Here is an 18,014-nt window from a genome sequence, read left to right on the forward strand (position 1 = left end):
TTTTCAGGACAAGAAAAGCAGCGCTCAGAGAGAGCCAACAATGTCCTGTTGACACACAGCTCTCTGGCGTCGGCGGCAAGTCCCCCGCACGAGCCCCAGCCCCCGCGGCAGATGTCCGCGCCCACCAGCGGCAGCATCGGGGGAGCAAGACCCTCGTATTTACTCCCGCCGCCACCCATAGCATAGACCAACGCTCTGAGGTTTGTTGAATGAATATCAGATCGTGACTCTGTAGCTGGGGGCCCCCGTCCCCCAGAACAAGAATGACAGTGAATGGCGAGACTTGAGACGGATTCGTACGAGACCGTTTTAGGGCTTTGAGTCAGTAATGGAGAGCGGATGGAAGCAGGCCTGTTGACAGCAGTGGGTTAGGATCAGTTCTAAGAATTGCCTGAATAATCTATAAACTGACTCGGGAAAGGCCCCAGGGCGTGCCTGCCCAGTCCCACCGGCGCCGTCTGGAGCTGAGCCCTTGCTCACCACCGGACCTCCGGGTCTTTGCAGGCGGAGCTGCGCTCAGGGCAAAACGTCTCAGGCAGGGGCACCTGGGTGGCTCAGTGGGTTAAGCCACTGCCTTCGGCTCAGGTCATGATCTCAGGGTCCTGAGATCGAGTCCCGTATCGGGCTCTCTGCTCGGCAAGGAGCCTGCTTCCTCCTCTCTCTCTGCCTGCCTCTCCATCTACTTGTGATCTCTATCAAATAAATAAATAAAATCTTTAAAAAACAAAAGTCTCAGGCAACATCGGAATTGGACGCGGTCGCTCAGAGACCACAGGACAAGAACGAGGTCACTGTGCCGCCCATAGAAACCCCGAAAAACCATGTCTGCCCCCCTCGAGAGCGAGCCCTGCTGCCCCTGCCAGGGCCCAAGGCCTCCCCAGGCTCGCGTGCCCCTCCACCCGGCCGACCACGGCGTCCCTGGGTCCCTGCAGGGCACGCCGTCCGCGTGGCTTGCGACTGGACGCCGTGGGACGAGCTAAGCTGGTCTACAGACTTGCCCGAGAAACGCCCGTCGGGCACGTGAGACCCCCGACGTGCAGGCGTTTTCACAAGCCGGCCGGCTGTTCACAGAGCTGCCGGTTGGGGAACCAAGGGTCTGAGAGCCCCCACCCCCAACCAAGAACCGGCTGTGAAACAGAGCTCGGGGGGCCTCACAGGTGGGCCCGGAGCCCCAGGTTCAGAGAGCAGCAGGGACGGCGGGGCCCGTGGCCACGGGAGCCAGAGGAGCCCCCCGGGCCGGCCGGGCTGTGGGCGTCAGCGAGGGCCGGTCCGGCCACACCCCTCCGTGCCGACCCCCACCCCACCCCCCGCCGAGGGGCCCTTGCAGCGTGGTCCTCACCTGGGAACGATTCACCTGCCACCTTGGGCATAGAAGGACGAAACTACTGAAATGCAGGACAGTTGTGTCGCCGTCACCGCTGTGACCACCTGGTCCTGGAGACCAGACGGGGTGGCCTGGAAGGCTCCCTGCTCTCTGCACCGGCAGGTTCCCCAGGAGGGGCCCCTCCTGCCGATGCCTCTAGCCGAGGGGTGCCCACGAAGCCCCGTCCAGGGCCGCGGTACCCCAGAGCCCCTCACCGCCTCCCTGCCTGCGGGCCCTCGAACGCCTGCGTTCATCTGCCCCGGGTTGGGGGAGGCGGGAACTCCCCAGGCTCGCAGGCTGTGCCAGACCCTTGTGCCCGTGGCTGTCACCTGGCAGTGCCCCTGTGGCCTGGATCTCGACTCCCTACTCCTCTGCCCCCGCCCTGCCTAAAGCAGCGGCCTCCCGCCCCCGAACCCAGCAGGCCTCTCTTCCGGAAAAACTGCACAGCCCCTGCCGCTTCCCAGCCCGGCCTGAACCTCCAGGGCCACGAGGCTCGGGCCAAGCCCTCCCCCGGCAGGACGGCTCACCTTTTTGGTCCACTCGACAATCCTGCTCTCACTGAGGGTCTCAAACGTCTCCTGGAAGAACAGGCTGAGCTTCTCCTGAACCCTGGAGATGGTGATCTCAGAGATGGGCAGGCCCGCCACCTGGGCGATGACGTCGGCCACGCGGCCCGAGCCCTCCACGACCACACAGGGGGTGCCGTTGGTGATGGCGTTGTAGATGGTCTGCAAGGCAGGCCTCCCGTGAGCCCTGTGCAGACGCTCCCTGAACCAGAGACTTCTCTAGTGCTGTGGCTCGAGGTCAGGGCTAAGGGGCTCCCGAGAAGTGTACTGAAACATGGGGTCTGGGAACGTTCCTCTGCCCAGAGGGGCAAAGCCGCTCGTCCTGACAGACCAGGCAGGCCTGCTGCTCGGGTGGATCGTGACCCCCAAAACAGAACCCCCACGACATTTCCACCCATCTATCTGTGTTGCGGGAGAGTGTGCCACCTGACCTGTCCCTCGGACAGGCCCAGCATGAGACCAGGACCCCTCTAGGCAGACCCCAGACACCAACAGCGAGATCGGCTTCAGGAAGGGCCCCAGACCCCCCACAGGAAGGACATCCCCCGGGCCGACGAGGCAGGTCTAGGTGCTGTCTCTGAAGTCGGCCAGGCAGACACCGTGGTCTGTGTTCTCCCTGGGAGCCTGCCTTACACTGGGCTGTGGTCCCATGGGGCCAGGGCAGAGCCTGAGGGCAGCCCCTTCGAGAAACCTTCCGGGACTCTTAGAAGCCAGGGGCCATCCCGCTCCCTCCTGGGGCCCCTCCTCCTGGCCGGACACCCAGGGCCGGAGCCAGAACGCCCTCCCCTGGCAGGGCTCCTCCTCGAAGCCGACCTTCCCACCATGCCAGGAAGGGCCCTGCCACGCGGCCCTCCCTTTCTCCTGGCCCGCCCTTCCTAGGGCCCTGCGGGATGCTGGCCGGACCCCGGCCAGCTGGGAGCTTGACCTCCAGAGCCCCACCCGCCAGCCGGTACTCACATGCAGGGTGCCGGGCCCCCCTTCCAGCACCACACAGACGACAGGGATCTTGATGGCCACACCTAGGACGGAGCCAGGAACCCCGATTTAGGGGACATGGGGACTCGGCCCCCCACCTGGGCACCCTCGCCTGCCTCCCACCGGCCCCAGCCTAGTCCCGGCCGGTGCACAGGATGGGAGATGGCGGGAGGCTCTGGGAGCTTCCAAAGGCTGATGCTCTGCCCTCAGCGCCTGGCCCGGCCCGCGTGCTCCGTGTCAGGAGAGCAGATCCAAGGCCCGAGTCGCCCCCCCCCCACCCTGTCGCCTACCGCGTGTCCCTTCTGGGGCCGGAGGAGAGGAGGGCTGTCTGCCTAGGCAGCCACCACGGCCAGCCTGCTTCTCTCACGGCCCTTTATGGGGCCTCAAATCTGGGCCCGCCGTGGGGACATGGGGATGCACCGAGCCAGGGGGCAGAAGGCGCTGTCCAGGCGGGGGAACGCGGCGTGGCATCTCTGTCCTCTGGCCCTCCGCCCTGCCCTGAACCTTCCCGCCCTTCCCGCCAGCGGAGGACTTTAGAAACCTCTCCTGGGCAGCAGACTGCACCCAGGCGCCCTGCGCGGCTCTGCCCACCCCCGCCCCTTGTCCTCCTAGAGCCAGCCTCACCGGAGGACGGAGAAGGGCGAGGGGTCCCAGCCGCGCACTCAGGGCCCCGCAAGCCAGGCTGCCGAGTCCTCGGGGGGCACCACTGCTCGCTGCTCGAAGGCCCCCACCCCCCCGCCGTGGAGCCGGGAACCTGCCACTCTGGGTCCCCTCTCCTCCCCCCAAATCCTGCACGAATCCCTGCACCTGGAACCCCCCGTCTCACCCACAACAGGACCGACATCAAGGGCCACATCGTGCACGTTCTTGCTCTGAACGGAGCCCGCGCAGGGGGCGTCGCGTGATTGTAGGTGGTCGACGGCCCGCGAGAGAGCGGGAGAGCTGGCGGCCTGCCCCACCGCCCTCCGGCGGTCAAACCGGGTGACAGACACGTCCCGGCTGAGCAGGCGTGGAGAGACGGTGGGACCAAGTCCAGCGGCGTCTCAGGGCGCCCTGACCCCCACCTGCTGACCGTCCTGCTCTCGGCCAGCCATGCCCCAGGCCCCTTGACCAGCCGGCTCCCCCACACGGAGAGCCTCGAAGCGCGCGTGACTCGCCTCCTCTCTCCTTTGTCTGCTCCGACACGAACTTCTCCAGCTTCGTCCTCAGGGGGATCTCGACCCCGTAGCGGCCGTGGGTCCCGTCGTCCACGAGGATGAAGTGGGAGTGGTTGCTGTCCAGGCAGCTCAGGCACCCCTGGGCTTCCTCATCCACGATGTACTCCGCAGGAAAGCCACCCTGGGGACAGTAGAGACGCGTCAGGCACAGACAGACGGGGAGTTCTGCGTCTGGAATGCTAGGACGGGGGGGTCTGCGAGGCTGGATACTGACCCCCAAAGACAGGAAGCCCTCAACCCTGGAAACGACGAATGTTACCTAATTTGGAAAAAGAACCACTGCAGATTTGATTAAATAAAGGATGGTGACACGGCAGGATTATCCTGAAGGGTCCGGGCAGGTCCTAAACACCACCTCCCGGGGTGGCAGAGGAGACGGACTATCGGGGCGGGCCCCGCAGCTGTGAACGCCAGACCAGGCGCGGCTCCCCGACAGCTGCCGACGCCTGCATGGGGTCGAGCCACAGGGGTTCCGAGCTCCGGCCTCCAGGAGAGGGAGAGACCCCCGTCGTGCGGCCTCCAGCTGGAACGGGGGGGCGTCGCTGCCGCAGGTGCGGGAAGGTTCCGGAGCGCGGTGACGGCGGAGGCTGGCAGAACACGGCACGTGGCGGGAGAGCCTGGATCGGACCCGGTGGGAGCGCGGCTGAGGCCCCGGCGCCGGCGGAGGGCAGGGTAAGCGGGTGGAGCGAGCGGTCCTGGTCGGAGCGGTTCTGGACGGAGGCCGGGGGGCTGCTGGGGCGACCCAGAGGGCACGAGGACCACGGCATTGGAGACGGGAGGATGACGGTTGCTCCCTGAGCTGCAGGCGGCCGCGGTGCGGAGGGCACGAGTATAAGCGACAGGCATGGACGCGGACGAGCGGCAGGCAGGTGCCCCCGGCTTCTACTTGCTGAGGAAGGGGGCACGTTGAGGGAACCGGGACTTGAGGACCTGGGACGCGCTCAGCCTGTGCAGCTTGGGAAGGCGGCCTGCACGCTCCCGGCTCGCAGGAGGAGGAGGCCCGCTCCCGGGCGGGGCTGGACGTTCGCTGGGGATGGCACGGGAGGTGCGTGGCTCTGGGCTCCACCACCTCGGGGGGCCTGGACAGAGGCGGCATCACCCACGAGGGTGCCGAGGGCCGGCTCCGTGTCTGCGGCACGGGACACACGCCAGGAAGACAGGATGTCGTGTCAGCGGAAGCTCGGCTAACCAGGACCGATGGGACATAGGATGTCAGACTCCCAGACCACGGCAGGCGGGAAACCGGCAGATAACCTTCAAGAAAACGATCATCCCCGGGGCAGGGTCACGGATGAGGCGGAAGCTGGGCCTCAAGTCACAGAGACTCCAGAGTTCAGCGACCAGGATCCCTTTATTCTTGGCACATTCCCCTTTTGGGATGAGAACGGGCAGCTGCTCTAGGCTGCCCGTCCCAATACTGGGTTCCAGAAGAAAGTAGCTTGTTTCCTGGTGTCGCGGGTCCACGCACGACGGGGATGCTGTCCCGGGATGGGTCACACGCAAAGTTGTCGCTCCTGCCGGACTTGGAGAATCCAGAGGCTGGGATCGAGGACTTTCTGGCTGAGCAGGTGCTGTAACGGGTTGATCTGTGGGGAGCCTGGGGATGGGGTGAATACAGTTTGCACGTGGGACGGACGTGAATCTCTGGGGGTTGAGGGCCGCCTGCAGCGGGCTGAGCCACTGTCGTCCAAAGACATCAGGACCCCAGTTAGGGCAGGCCCAGGGGGCAGCAGAGTCTGGAGGCAGAAGCAGCCTCCCCAGAGCCTCTGGAGGGAGGACGGCCCGTCCGCACTTGGACCTCATTCCTGACCTCTGGCGTCCGGCATTCCCGCGGCTTTCAGCAGCCACACCTGCGATCACTGGTTCCAGCGGCCCCAGGACACCGACCCAGGAGGGACGGGGCCAGCGCACGCGCTCCTGTCGTCCGCAGAGGATGGCACGGAGGTGTCACGGGGAGAAAGTCAAGAGTGGTCTCCGAGGCGACCCCATCTCTCGGCCTCGGTTTCCCCAGAAGGAGCACGCAAGGTGGAACCAGTCGCGCCCCGCTGAGCGTCCCGGCGGCTCCACCACAGAAGGACAAAGGCCGGGGGCAGGCTGGCCACATCACCAGTAACCATGAGGGAAAAGCAGTCCCCGTTCCAAGGTTCTTCCTGGGAAAGAGCACTCGGTGGCCCGGAAGGCAGGAGGTTCCTACTCGTAAGTCCGCACCCACGGCCCGTCAGGCCAGCGTGTTCCCGGAACGTCCCCGACTGTGCGAATCAAGTGCACGCACCCTCGTCCTGCCAGACCCGCTGTGTCCTTTAAGACTCTCGCTGAGGGACCCGACGGTCTTCTCCAGTGCGAGTCTCCATGTTCAAGGACAGGCCTCCCACTACCGCCCCCTCCTCCACACGCCCGGTGGCCATGACTGCCACACACCGCTCTGGCTGGGGCCACACCGCGGAGGCTCAGAGTTCAGGCTTTGGAGCCTCAGTGCACCCCAATCCGGACACGTCCTGCCATCTGCGAAACCCGTGTCTCGTCGGAACAGCTGTTGGGATGACCCGTGGTGGCCCTGAGGCTCCTGCTTGGAGCCGTCCCGTGGTCATAAGGGCGCCCAGCCCAGTTAGCCGCTGGCCCCGGCCGTCAGGGGCTGCAGTGCGGCCGGGCATGAGCCACGGTCTCTTGGGCCCCTGGCCAGGCCCTTCCCTCCCCACTGCACTTAGCCCGGGGTCCAGACAGCAGCCTGTCCCCTGCTGTGCCTAGTGGGATTCCGCACCTGACCTCCTCTGACCCGCATCCCCGGGCGGTGGGCCGCCGAGCTCCCCAAGGGATGGATCAGGCCCTGACCGTGACCCGCACCCCAGGGGGGCTGCTGAGCTCACCGAGGGATGGATCAGGCCCTCTCGGTTGTGCACGGTGCCCCACGTGGCAATTCCGACAGTGACAACGTCTCCCTCATGGCGGCAGCTGCTCAGGGTGAAGTCCCGCACCGCCTCGCCCACCTGCTTCATGACGCCCGCGTGGGACCCGCCGGTGATAATCCAGGCCCCTGGGGAGAGGGGCAGAGGTGGGTGCCGGCCACGTGCTGGCCTGACCCGGGGTCCTGTTGCTCCCTCCTGTGGATCTGCGGGGTCTCCACTGGGCTCTCCGACTCCTCGCCAGGAGCGTCTTGGGGCCGGGACCACGGACGAGGCCGCACTGTGATCCTGCCTTCGTGGTGCAGCTCCGGGGGCCGAGGCTTCCCACCTGCCCGGGCCGGGGCTGGGGGACAGGGACGGGGCTGCAGGCCTCTCTCCCCACCTGCCCGCTGCCTCTCTCTGTCCTGCACTCGGGAACACGTCTGAATTCTTCTACGCCAAGACTTAAATGTCCCCTCTTCCCCGTGGTTCCTGGGGCCTGAGTGTGGCAGCCTGCACCCCAGCTCTGACCTCTTCACCTCAACACGCTGCCCACTGGCACGCGGCTCGCAGTGGCTCCCACAGGGCACCCCCTTCCCTGCCATGGTCCAGCCTGACCCAGGGGACCTGCTCTGGTCATCCCGGACAGGTGAGGAGAAGGGATGCCAGGCCTGGGTGCCACGAGATTGTGTCACAGCTGCTTCTGCCTCACCCCTGTCTGTCTTCTGCCCGGAGGGAGACCCCCCCGGGCCATCTGCTCTCCTGACCTGGAAGCCAGTTCTGTGCAGCGATGCCATGAGGAACCCGCTCAAACACGTGGCTTGGGCTTTGGGGCAGGGACGTTGCTACCGAACGCTAACGAGATAACCATTAAGGCGTGTCACCTGAGATGACCTGAGGGACCGATGAGCCCCTAATGGATTCACAGTCCCGGTCAGGAGCGTGCCTGGGTGACGGCTGCGTTTAGCCTGGTCCCGCAATGAGTAGACTCCAGGAGGACTCAGACCGAGCCTCTGTTTCGGGGCAAGGACCAAACAGAGGGCGTGGCCCTCCTGCGTGGCTAAAGCCAGAGCCTAGAAGGAGGGTCGGCCTTCCCGGGGCCGCCCCAGTCACCTGGGCCCAGAACCCTTGCTCTCCTGCCATGAACCGACCCAGTGTAGCCCCCTTGGAGGCCGTGGGCACCGTGGCTATGGCTCCAGCATCACTCTGACACAGCGCCAAGGTCCACACCCTGTGGCCCTGCCCTGGGCTCCCTGGAAGTGTGGCCTTGGGGGACACAGAACCCCGAGGCCGTCCCCTCACATGGCAGCTCCTCCCTCTCAGACGTGGACGGATGGATCAGGCGACAGTGCTTTGGTTAACGGAGACCCTCATGGACATCCCCACGATGAGACAAACCCTGCAGCCTCCTCCACCGGCCACCACATTGGCTCACAGTTGCCTCAGGCCTCCTGATGACGCAGAGCCAGGCGGGGCCGCCAGGAGCCGGCGCTGTGTCCGCCCCACGAGCAACTGAGCAGCAGCCCCTGTGGGCCAGCAAGGAAGGGCTGGGCGAGTCCGACCCAGCAGGGCGTGGCCTTGGGGACTCCCCAGGGCTGCTCTGGTCCCCACACCCCAGTGCTGTCTGCTCAGCCCACCCATGGCTCCCAGCCCCAAGGGCTACCTGTGGTCTGGGCCACCTTGACCAGGCCTCTTCGGAACACACTCTTCAGCCTGGGCTTCATGTTGAAGTCCTTGGCCCCACCTGTCACCGAGATGAGGAGGTTGGGGACATCCAGGCCCCAGTACTGGGTCATGAGGTGGTAGATCACGCTGGGGGGGGTGTCCTGGGAGAGGCGGACGTACTGCAGGGAAGTCAAAGGACAGCAGAGGACACGCTGGGTCAGCGGTGGACAGCTGAGCCCCAGAGAGAGCCGCGCGGCCGTGTCTGAGAGCCCCGCAAGGGGATGGGCACCTCCCACCCCGGGTCTACGCCAGTGAGTCAAAGTGTCCACGCCCAAGCAGGATGCAGACTGAGGAGGGAGAAGGGGCGAAGGCCCAGAAGCCAGGCCCAGTGGGAGCACAGGCCACCCTGGGGAGACCGGCTGCACCTTCCCGGCCCCCCTAGCCCAGCCCTGCGCCCACAGCACCCTCCCCACCCTGCTTCTCCACTGCAGGATACACCCAGCCCGAGGCCCAGCCTGCCCCGTGGTGACCCAGAACTCAGAGAGGCCCGTGGGTCTCCTGTGAGCCTTGTGGAGCCCCCGCCCACCCCTCCCCCAGCGCTGGCAGGCTGGATGCTTCGGGGTTTCAGCCCGCCTCTCTCCCACACAGGGAAGTCACAGAAGGTTGACACGAGTCCACAGTGAGAACAACGGAGGGAGGAAGACCAACCTTTCCCACCTTCTGGCCCAGGCCTTTGAAAACAATGTCACCAAAGGCGTCCGTTGGCATCTCCTGGACATGTTTTTTGGGGTCCCAATCCTTGCCCTGCAAAGTGTGGGGCCTGGTGGCCTCCTCCAAGTGTTGCTGGCGTGTGTGTCCGCACTCACACACCACCTTCCTGCGAAGACCGTACAGTCACTGGAAGAAGCAAGCTGCCTCTGTGCTCCCCTCTGGGGCGTCAACAGGGGCCCAACGGAGGTCAGGACTTTCACCCCCCAGCAGTGAGAAGGCACCCCCAGCAACAGTGTCAGTGGAGGCCCAGCGGGGAGCTGAGCATCCCTCCCACGCCCACAGGAACAAGAAGCCCCTCCCTGCCATGTATCAGCTCAGGCTGAAAAAGCTTGGACTTTGATCCCCACAGGGCACAGATATGTCAGAGGGGACCTGCTAAAACACAGGATGCAGAATCTTACATATGACACCCAAAATATCACAGTTTCAGATGGAAAATCAGTAGTCATCCCAGGAACCGGGCAATCTCCACCAGAATGAGAAAAGACAGCAGCCCCCAATGTCAAGGTGATACACATGTTAGAATTATCTGACAAGGATTTTATGGCAGCTATCACAAAAATCCTTTACCAAGCAACCATGAACACACTTGAAAAATATGAAAAAAAAACATAAAGTCTCAGCAAAGAAATAGAAGGTACATCAAATGGAAATTTAGAAGTAAAAAATGCACTAACCAAAAGGTTTTTGAAAATCAGTAGGTGAACTCACCCATGAATGAAGGTGGCAGAGGAAAGAATCCACGAACTTGAAGATAGAATACAGAAATAACCCAACACAAACACCAGAGAGAAAACAGACCTAAATAAACAGCCTCTGGGACCTGCAGAACTGTAACAAAACACCAGACGTGCGTGTCATCAGAGTCCCAGAGGGAAGAGAGAAAGGAGGCAGGGCTGGAAAAGCATGTAAAGAAATTATGACCGATCACAATGATCACTGAGTTATGTATGTACGTGCTGAATCATGGTATCATTCAGCTGAAATCACTGTACGTCACACTTGAATTAGCACTGAAAAGTTTATTTAAAAAATTATGACCACGTGGGAGCTTTCTCAGGAATGCAAGGTTGCATTATCATATTAACAGAATAAGGAAGAAAAGTCTAATGATAATTTGATGGGTGCATAAAGTGTTTTACCAAATTCAACATCTGTTTATAATAGCAACTTTCAATGAAGTAAGAAGAGAGGAACTTCCCCAACCTGGTGAAAAAGTATCTGTGAAACTCCTACTGCTAACATCATACTCAGGGATGGAAGGGTGAGCACTTTGTCTCGAAGACTGGCGACAAGACAGTGGTGTCCCCCCTCAGCTCTGCTGGGCAGCATGGCACTGGAGATCCTAGCTAAAAGAATGGCGGAAAGGAAAGGGAAGGGAAGGGAGGAAAGAAGGAAGGGAAAGAGGGAAAGAAAAGGCGCACATATGGGAAAAGAAGTAAAACTATCTTTATTCACACATGGATAATTTTGAGTGTAGAAAATCCTAAGGAATCTAGAAAAAGCTCTAAGACATGATAAGTCTAGCACATTGATGGGGTACAATATCAATAGAAATGAATCAACTTCATGTCTATATAGCAGGAACAAACAATTAGAAACTGAAATCAAAATAAATACTACCTATTACAGCAAAGAGAAATAACAAAGGTCCAAAATCTCCCACATTTGGAAAGAAGATATAAATCTACAGATTCAAGAATCTGAGGGAACACCAAACACTATGAACCCAAAGAGAGGCATACCAGATACTAGAAATCAAACTTCTAGAAACTGAAGACAAAAGAAAAAATCTTGAACACAGCAAGACCAAAATGACAACTTAAGTATTGCGGGAAATCATTCAAATAACAAGCAACTTCTCATCAGAAACCAAAAAGAAGTGCAAGGAGAAAGTGGCATACGAAACCAGAACCTACCAGCCCAGAATCCTCTACTCAGCAAATACATGGTTCACACGGGAAAGGGAAGTTGGACATCCTCCTGCAGAAAAACTAAGGGAATCACCCGCAGAGCTCCTCAAAAAGGAGGGATAAAGGACGTTGTCTAAACAGAAGTGGAGTGATAGCCGGTGCACTGGTTGGATATCAGAAAGGGAGACAGAACAATAGACTCCAAAGACATGTTCAAGTCCCCTGGAGGCACAGAAAAAGAAAAACAAACAAAAAAAAACCAAACTGAAAACAGAAAAATGCAGCTGCAGACTCAAATCCTAACAGATCCATCATTACATTAACTATAACATCCTAAATATGCCCATTTAAAAAAACACAGATCGGCAGAGTGGGCTAAAAAAATGAGACCCAATTATTTGTTTTCTTCAAAAATCTCACTGCTGGTATAGTGTTGGAGACAAACTGGACATGACCGGACCACTCGGCAACGAAGAAGAGCAGACTGGACGCACGCAACAACCCGAGTGGATCCCGAAGGCCTTGTGCTGAGCGAAACACTGAAAAGATCGTGAGGGTAGGACTCCTTACGTAACAGTCTCGAGGTGAGAGAGTAAAGGGGTGGCGAACAGGTTCATGGTTGCCAGGGGTTAGGGTGACGGGGGCAGAGAACATGAGTGCAGAACCGGCGGTGGAAACAGGGGTGCTATCTGTTGTATCTCGGCAACTTGCAAAAATCTACAATTATTCCAAAATGTTAAAAAAAACCCTAGACACAGGCCAACAAGGTGCATGATGCCCAGCCTCGCAGCCAGACCTGGGGCCCACCTGGCCTAATGTGGGTGCTGCTACAGGAGAACCCCACCTCGGGGACTCCCTGCTCTGGTTTCTGCTTTCCCCGCAAGAGTGCACCCACGCCTCCCGTCAGCCATGACCACCTCTCTTATTCCCTTCATGTTCATGGGTTGAGACTTCTTGTTCCTATACTGCTATTCACTGGGGTTTCGGGAGAAAGAGGAGGTGAATGTGCTCTTTATACCTCGTTTAATTGGAAATTATGAATTTTTAGGTTCTAGAAATAATTTTTTTAAGACTTTACTTATTTCTTTGAGAGAGAGAGAGAGAGAGCACGTGCATGTGAGCCAGGAGAGGGGCACAGCGACAAGCACACTCCCCACTGAGCAGAGAGCCCAACCCAGGGCTCGATCCCAGGACCCTGCGATCATGACCTGAGCCCAAGTCAGATACCCAACTGAGCCTCCAGGCGCCCCTAGAAATAATTCATAAAACTAGTGCAAAACAATGGCGCATACAGAGCACCAAGGACGGGTTGGTTAGGAGACCCACAGCCTCTTACGCCGCACACAGAAGTAGACTCAAGATGGGTGGAAGACCTGAATATGAGGAGGAGGACACAGGCAGCGGCCTCTGTGACCTCAGCCACAGCAACTTCTCCCTAGACTCGGCCCCAAAGGCAAGGGCAGCACGGGCAGAAACGAGCTATTGGGACGTCATCAAGATCAAAAGCTTCTGCACGGCAAAGGCAACAGTTGACAAAATCAAACACAACTGACGGAATGGGAGAAAGTATTTGCAAACGACATATCAGATAGAGGGCTAGTGTCCAAGATCTATAAAGAACTTACAAACTCAACACCCAAAGAACAAATAATCCAATTAAGAAACAGGCAGAAGACATGAGCAGACATTTCTGCCAAGAAGACATCCAGATGGCCAACAGACACATGAAAAAGTGCTCCACGTCACTCGGCATCAGGGAAATACACATCAGAACCACAGTGAGATCCCACCTCACACCGGTCAGAATGGCTAAAATTAACAAGTCAGGAAATGACAGATGCTGGCGAGGATGCGGAGAAAGGGGAACCTCCTGGTGGGGGAACGCAGGCTGCTGCCGCCGCTCTGGAAAACAGCACGGAGGGTCCTCGGGAAGTTGAGAATAGAGCTGTCCTATGACCCAGCCATCGCACTACTGGGTATTTACCCCAAAGATAAAGACAGAGAGATCTGAAGGGGCCCCTGCCCCGCAGTGTTCACAGCAGCGACGCCCACGACAGCCGGACTGCAGGAAGAGCCCAGACGTCCGTCGGCAGATGCACGGACAGAGAAGACGGGGTTCGTCTACACGACGGAATGTGACTCGGCCATCAGAAAGGGAGACGTCCTGCCCTTGGCATCGGCGTGGATGGAACCGGAGGGGACTGTGCTGAGCAGTCGGTCCGTCAGAGAAAGACAATTATATGATCTCACTCATGTGGGATTTAAGAAACAAAAGAGATGGACATAGAAGAAGGGAAGGAAAAATAAAACAAGACGAAATCCGGAGGGAGACAAACCGTAAGGATGCTGAACTCTAGGAAGCAAACAGGGTCGCTGGAGGTGGGCAGGGGGTGGGGGGCGGGGGGCATTCAGGGGGCACGTGACGGGACGAGCCGTGGGTGCTGCATGCAGCGGGACTCCCTGACCTCCACCCCTGAGACCAATAATGCACTGTGCGTTAACTACACTGAATTTAAATGAGAAATAGAGACCCACAGCCTGGCCTGTGCCCCGGGCTCTTACAGGGATGCCCCTCCTGGGGTGTGTCATGGCCACGGGGCCCTCCCAGTGCTCTGAGCACAAGCGCCCGCCCACGGTGAGCTCAGGTCATGCCCACTGACCCCCTCCATGGACCCCCTAAAGGAGACTAAGGCCTCCTGCAGTGACCCCAGGGTACACGCCGCATGCTGTGTGACCTCCTCGACCTGTGGTCCACGGCAGGGGAGGGAACCGCCGGGCTGAGGACCCAGCTCTTGTACCTTGGCCCAGGGCTGCCCCTGACTTTCTAAGACTCTAACGGCCTCTGATGGGCCACCACCCTAGCGCGTCCCTGAGCCAGCCCTCTCGGCGGAGCCTGGGTCTGAAACCTAAGTGGCCGCTACGCTGACTCAAGGCAGGAAACAGCATCCAGTCGACTTGCCCAGAAATGAAATAGTCAGCCTGTCTGCGGAGCTCTTGGCCCAGACGGGCACGAAGGGGGACACCAGCACTAGTCCCGGTGCAGGCACGGAGCCCACAGACGCGCGGTCTCTCCGTCTGGGCCCCTCCCCGCGGCCTGGAGCGGCGCCGTGACTCCCTGAGCGCGCTCGTCTGGTCCTCAAGATCGTTTCCGAAGCACCCGCTTCAGTCTCTGTGCCGGACGGCGGAGGATGCGGTGTCCAGGAAGAGAGCCAGCACACCAGGGCCGCGAGGTCAGCGGGCCAGAATACGGGGGCGGGCCGGGGGGCGGCGGAGGGAAGGAAACGCAGAGGAGAGCCCTCCGGACGCAGAACCAGTTAGAGATGCCGGGAGAGGCGGGGGGTTCGGGTCTGGAAGAAGGTGGGGGACACCCTAGGGCACTTGATGGAAACGGTTCAAGTGTAGAAATGCACCTTTTCCGAAGCTTGGTGTGTGATGGGGAGGACCCTCCCCACCCTCGTGCCGTCCGCTGGAGGGACCCGTCTGATGGGCCCGATGAGAAGGGCCCAGAGCCGGAGCTGAGCACAGCCGGCTCCTGAGATGAGAGCTGGTGCTGCTGGTGACCCGGCTCACACGGCCCCTGCCGGCCCCGGCCGCCCGGCTTTCACAGTGCTATGCAGTCCCCGACCTGTGGGCTCTGCCGTGGGCCCAGACCATGCAAACGCTGGGATTTACACAGAACACCTGCTCTCCCTCGGGGCCTGGAATTTGGGGGTGCTAGACATAGGGGCCTACAGGACCCGCCCACAGGGCTAACCCCGGGCACTGAGTCCCCAACGGCTTTGCAGGACAGAGACACGGCCAACGGCTTGCTGTCCTCTTCCCGGCCGGTGTGCCCCTCGGGAGGGGGAGGTTGAGGCAAACCCGCCTGTGGGGTCTCCGGACCCTGCCTGGGTTTTCCTTCGCTGAGCCTGGTGTGAGCCCTGGTGCTGTGTCAGCCTGTCTCTGGCTCCTAGAAATCACTGAACTCAGGGTGGCCTTGAGGACCCCCAGAAACCAGCCTCCACCACCCACCGCAGCCTGGAATCAGCCCCTCTTTCTCCCGGGGGCCCACCCGCCCTTGGACAGCACCTTCCTCGTGGGAAGCACGGGGACTGGCAGCAGGCTGGACAGACTGCCCTCCCCCAGGCTTGCCAGGGCACCGGGCCGTGGGGACGGCCCCAACCCCCAGGCACCCGACCACTCCGCAGACCCCACTGTGCCCCCTGTGGTCCCAAATCTTTGAGACGGGAAATCAGAGGTCATAACCACGTGCTCTTCGTCAACCACAGGCTCTCGGACATCCTCTGTGGGTCACCGGTGCTTCCGGGCAATGACCCAGACCCCGGCCGCACCTGCTGAGCTGCCAGTTAACAGGGGACGGAAAACCCCACGCAACTGCCCCTCGCCGAGCTTGCCACCCTCCCTGCGGCTCCTGGTGCCCTGGGCCCCACAGCTCTCCCCAGGACCTCGGGGGGCCTGCTTCCCCTCGCCAGCTGTAAATCCTGTCCTCCGGGGCTCATTCATTTAAAGCTTCTGAAACACAATTTAGGGACCTGCATTAATGAACCAGACACAGCCAGTCAGGAAACAGTGGGCGTCACTCATGCTAGTCGCCACTAACCGATTACACGGACACAGACTCACAGTGAAACTCCTCTGGTGTCCCCATGTCCCTGACCCTCGCTGGGTCCCCTGGTCCCCAGACACACCCCCCTGCTCTCTCCCTGGGACAGGCTCTGGCATTAACCTGATGCTAATAAAAGAGCTTCTAGAAATTTCCAGAACCAAACACATCCGGAGCACTTTCTTCAGCGTGAGGAAGGGGTACTAAGGGGGTCCTCAAACCCAAGCTGTAGCCCAGGCCTCGCTGACCCCCACCAGCATTCCCCACTGGTCGCCACTCAGAGCAAAGAAGAGGCCCGGGGGCTGCTGGTGGGGCCCCCACCCCCCAGGCCGGAAGCCGACGGGGTCCATCCCAGAATGAGTCTGCAGCCCCTGGGTCCTGGATGGGGACCTGGGGGCTCTAGGGCTCTCTGAGGCTATGTCCATGAGCCTATTTTGAAGTAACTAAAAGCGGAAACCTCGACACAAATTTCTCTCCGCACATCGTCAGACGGCGCGGTGTGGCCTGGGAACTGCCCGCCGCCTGCGTCAGAGGTCACTGGGCGCCGGCGCCGGCGAGCAACCATGTGACCCGGGGCCTGCTGCCTGCACTGGGAGGTGAGAACGGTCCTCTGAGGCAGGCCAAGCCGGGGCGCGGACCCCAACGCGTGTGCAGGGCGTGACGTCACAGGGCCAGATGCCGCAGGACCCCAGGCACAGCGTCATCGTTGGGGACCACTCCTGCCTGACTCTGCTGCCCTCTCTCCACCCTGCACCGTCCCCGCACAGGGCTCCCCCGCACAGGCCGCTCCTGCCATACCGTGCGACACACGGGAGCTGGGTGCTGTCCGTCCGCCCCAGGAGGTGAGAAAGTGACTCTGCCAGCACAAAGGCACCCAGTCATGGTGCCGTGGACGCTCCCGTGTCCGGAGCGTGGGGGAGGGGAGGTTACTTCCAGTGCAGTCAGGGAGGGCTGCTCAGCAGAAGCCACAAGAGTACAGTCGGAGACAAGGAAGCAGTGGACGAACTAAGAGAGACGTGGCCTGTCCGTGGCCCAGCACGGACCCAGGTGCTGCAGGGGAAGCAGGAACTCACACGTGCTCCGTGCACCCTCAAGGACTGCCAAGGACAGCCACACCAAGGACAGCCACACCAAGGACAGCCACACCAAGGACAGCCACGCCTCCCACGAGGTCCCTGCACAGCTGTCCGCAGGCTTCTCCCCGACTCATGGGGAGCCCCACGGGAAGCCAGTGTCCCAGGAGTGAGACGTCCCACGGCGTGGAGGCAGCGTGGCCACGAATGCCCGTGGAAGGAGACGTGGTGGCCGCACCAGAGCCACGGGCTCCGTGGGGAGGAGCGGCCACGGTGGTATCAGGGGGCTTTGGGGTAAGAGGGACCCTGTCTGGATTTGGCATGCTCCGCAGAGAGGGGCCTGGGCTGCGAGCTTTCCCTGAGGCCTCTTATGGTCCCCGAATCCTCTCTACTCCCCTCGCGACTCCAGAGGAAAGGAACATTCTAGCGGCGTGCCCCGTGGCACCCGAACACCGGGGTTTGCGTCCAAGCACCACTGCGGAGTGGTCCCGTCACGACCCCACACAGCCAGTTCCGTCCTCGGCACCTCCCCTACACGCAGGATGGGGAAGCTGCTCCCCCCCACCTCCCGGAGCCCGCTGTGGGGAGCGGAAATGCCTCGGGCGCCCAAGGTCACACAGACAGGCACGCCCGTGGGCAGGGGGAGGGGCGGCCACCCTGCCAGGCCACTCACCCGGCATCCGACAGCTTGGAGCTCTCCACGAAGTACATGCACTCCTTCTTCTTGATATTCTGCGGGACCCACGAGCTGAGATTTTCTTGCTGAGGGCAAAAAGGGCACGTTGAGACCCCGGGGGGATCACAGCCCTATTTGGGGGACACACCCTACGCGGCTCCTAGATATGGCCGAACGCCCTGTCCAGCTTCGGGGGCCCCTTCCTGGGGGGCTGGGGGAGAAGGGAGGGGACCCTCGCCGAGGCCCTCAGGTGTGGGTTCGGCAGGAGGATCGCATCCTCCTGGGCCCCACTCTACGACCCCAGAACTTGCAG

General features: G+C 60.9%; 1 protein-coding gene across 1 annotated transcript in view; it reads right to left on the reverse strand.

The window, feature by feature from the left end:
* Positions 1–18,014, reverse strand: part of TRPM2 (transient receptor potential cation channel subfamily M member 2) — a 56,984-nt gene that overhangs the window by 28,619 nt on the left and 10,351 nt on the right. Inside the window, 7 exon segments of the mRNA XM_045084360.1 lie at positions 1,891–2,091; positions 2,887–2,948; positions 4,062–4,242; positions 6,986–7,152; positions 8,664–8,844; positions 9,374–9,542; positions 17,699–17,787. Of these exon segments, the coding sequence (XP_044940295.1) occupies positions 1,891–2,091; positions 2,887–2,948; positions 4,062–4,242; positions 6,986–7,152; positions 8,664–8,844; positions 9,374–9,542; positions 17,699–17,787 (1,050 nt within the window).

The sequence above is a fragment of the Mustela putorius genome, unplaced genomic scaffold (genome assembly GCF_011764305.1).
Source record: "Mustela putorius furo isolate JIRA1106 unplaced genomic scaffold, ASM1176430v1.1 tig00000765_pilon_pilon_pilon, whole genome shotgun sequence".
NCBI lineage: Eukaryota > Metazoa > Chordata > Mammalia > Carnivora > Mustelidae > Mustela > Mustela putorius.